Here is a 3225-nt window from a genome sequence, read left to right on the forward strand (position 1 = left end):
TAGTGTTCGATAGTAAGACAAAGTTACTTCTGGAAAATATTTTCCATGCAAACCCATAATTACAGTGCCTTATTCGTTAAAATATTATTAACTCAGGACTAGAGTTTTTGTCACTACATAGAAAAATCACAGTTTAACATAATAATTATCGTCGGAAATAAATTAATGCTTTATTTTTTTAAAAATCACATTTCAAAATCCAGCTCTTTAATAGATCAAGTAGCTCAAAAATCCAGACTAGATCTGGATCAGAAGTAACAGCACAATGTCACCAAGAATTACTTACCTTATACACAATAATATCACCACTTGCATCTAAATCAGTGCACATTATAAGTTGAGTGTTTTGAAGGTCTACGAGTAAATACTGAGTTCAGTTGAACCCATAGTCAATACACTCCATCCGTCTCAGCTTTAACTCGCCCAAAACGTCCTATGTATAAAGAAAATTCTACCTTAGTCTACCCCACCAAACACAAGTAATACACACTTTATTCACCTTATAACAAATCTTGACTCATCCTTCCCACAGTCTCTGTGTGGACTCTCTCATACACACAACCTAAGGTGAAATAGTTGCAGGTCTCAATGGAAAGAACCATGTCTGAGGCACCAAACAGCCCAAAGAAAGCCACTGATTGTAGTATCGCAGAGGACAACAAGAAGGCTCTTCGGTTCATTGAAGAGGTCACAACCAACGTTGACGAGGTCCAAAAGAGAGTTCTTGCTGAAATCCTCTCGAGGAATGCCAATGTTGAGTACTTGCAGCGTCATAATCTCAATGGTCACACTGATAGAGAGACATTCAAGAAAGTCATACCTGTCATCACCTACGAAGATATTCAGCAAGATATCAACCGTATAGCAAATGGTGATAAATCTCCAATCTTCAGCTCCCAACCCATCTCTGAATTCTTGACAAGGTTCGTCCTTTTTTTCTTCCCCATCTTAAATAGTGTACGGCTATAAAGTACACAATTCACACTCTGTGTCTCATTAAGCTTTTCTCCTTCTTGCATGCCAATCCTTTATCTTCCATTTTTGCTAGAAGGCAATTTTGCTGTGCAGTTCTGGGACGTCTGGAGGGGAGAGAAAACTGATGCCAACAATTCAGGAAGAGCTCGGGAGGAGATTACAGCTTCACGGCTTGATGATGTCTGTGATAAGTCAATTTGTTCCAGATTTGGAAAAGGGCAAAGGAATGTATTTCTTGTCCATAAAGTCTGAAGCCAAGACTCCAGGAGGATTACCAGCTCGCCCTGTTTTAACAAGTATTTACAAGAGTCCTTATTTCAGCAACAGGCGTCTTAGCCCCTACGCAAACTACACTAGTCCAGCTGAAACCATTCTCTGTCCAGACACTTACCAAAGCATGTATTCCCAAATGCTTTGTGGCCTCTGCCAAAACAAAGAAGTCCTCCGGCTCGGCTCGTACTTTGCTTCTGGCTTCATCCGTGCCATCCGGTTCCTAGAGAAGCACTGGTCTCTACTTTGCAACGATATCCGAATGGGAACCATTAACACCCAAATTACAGATCTGTCAGTGAGAGAGGCAGTGATGAAAATCCTCAAACCTGACCCAGAGTTGGCTGATTTTATTGAGGCTGAATGCAGTAAAGAATCATGGAAAGGGATCACTACTAGGTTGTGGCCTAATACCAAGTATGTGGATGTTATTGTAACCGGAAGCATGTCGCAGTATATACCAACCCTTGATTATTACAGCAATGGCCTCCCTCCTGTCTCTACCATGTATGCTTCCTCCGAATGCCCATTTGGAATCAACTTGAACCCCTTTTGTAAGCCCAGTGAAGTCTCTTACACACTCATTCCAACCATGGGCTATTTTGAGTTCTCACCAATTCACAGAAGCAATGAAGTCCCCAATTCTATCTCCATGTCCGAGTCGCCTAATGAGAAAGAACAGCAACAATTGGTCGATTTGGTTGATGTCAAGATTGGCCAGGAGTACGAGCTTGTTGTTACCACATATTCTGGTATTTTCAAGTGCCAAATAAGATGCTCTTGAATCATTTATTTTTTTCCATTTGTCTGACCGGGATGTCTGCTAATGCTTAGCTTTGCTTGGATTTGTGCCATTTCAGGACTCTACAGATACAGGGTGGGTGATGTGCTTCGGGTTGCTGGATACAAGAACAATACACCTCAGTTCACCTTCGTTTGTCGGGAAAATGTAATCTTGAGCATTGATTCCGACAAGACTGATGAAGTTGATCTACAAAATGCAGTGGAAAATGCAGTGTGCAATCTGATGCCATTCGATGCACATGTAACCGAGTACACCAGCTACGCTGATACTGCAACCATTCCTGGCCACTACGTCCTATTCTGGGAGCTCAGTATGAATGTCCCTACACCAATTCCTCCTTCAGTCTTTGAAGATTGTTGCCTCACAATTGAAGAATCTTTAGACAGCGTCTACCGCCAGGGGCGTGCATCTGACAAATCCATCGGGCCTCTGGAAATCAGGATAGTGGAAATTGGGACTTTCAACAAGCTCATGGACTACTGCGTTAGCTTAGGCGCTTCCATAGACCAATACAAGACACCTCGGTGCGTGAAATTTGCACCCCTTGTTGAGCTATTGAATTCGAGGGTCGTGTCCAGCCACTTCAGTCAAACATGTCCAAATTGGGTTCCTGGCCACAGGCAATGGAACAACATGAATTGAATGGCTAGCTTCAATTCCTTCTAGTGGTAGCTTCATTCCCAATGCAGAAAAGAACAACTATCTTTGTGGATTATTTTAGCAAAATAATAAAATCATCCTAGCTAAGTTAACTCCTCCCCCATTATCCCCGTGAGCAGGCAGCGTCTCACCAAGAAAGTTTCTTGAAGAGGCGTGCTGGTTCCTATCGATACATGTTCTTTATTTACAGATTCTGTATAAAGTAGATTGATCTACTAATTCTGCCATGTGGCCCTGTGGAATAAAAGGGAGAGATAGATAACAGACTGTTGACCAACTGAAAAGAATTTACACCATTAACAAAAATTATTTCAAATGAGTACAAATGGGAAATAAACTAGTAAATGTACTATGAATTTATATTCATGGACGCTCTATTAAGACCTTTCATATGGCAAGCTGAAAACAAAAATACACTTCACTTATTCGGCTTTAGCAAAACTAGAGATTCATAAGCTCTTCAACTGTAGGACGATACATGAAGCAAAAAAAAAAAAAAAAAAAAAAAAAAAAAA

The 3225-nt window shown here is 41.0% G+C and overlaps 1 protein-coding gene across 1 annotated transcript; it reads left to right on the plus strand.

Moving 5' to 3' along the window:
* Positions 1-205: 205 nt before the first annotated feature.
* On the plus strand, positions 206-3225 carry LOC109222487 (indole-3-acetic acid-amido synthetase GH3.6-like). The gene is made up of 3 exons (XM_019386841.1): positions 206-923; positions 1069-1997; positions 2106-3225. Exons 1-3 carry the CDS (start codon positions 589-591, stop codon positions 2690-2692), a joined length of 1851 nt encoding a protein of 616 aa, XP_019242386.1. The 5' UTR covers positions 206-588; the 3' UTR covers positions 2693-3225.

The sequence above is a fragment of the Nicotiana attenuata genome, unplaced genomic scaffold (genome assembly GCF_001879085.1).
Source record: "Nicotiana attenuata strain UT unplaced genomic scaffold, NIATTr2, whole genome shotgun sequence".
Lineage (NCBI taxonomy): Eukaryota > Viridiplantae > Streptophyta > Magnoliopsida > Solanales > Solanaceae > Nicotiana > Nicotiana attenuata.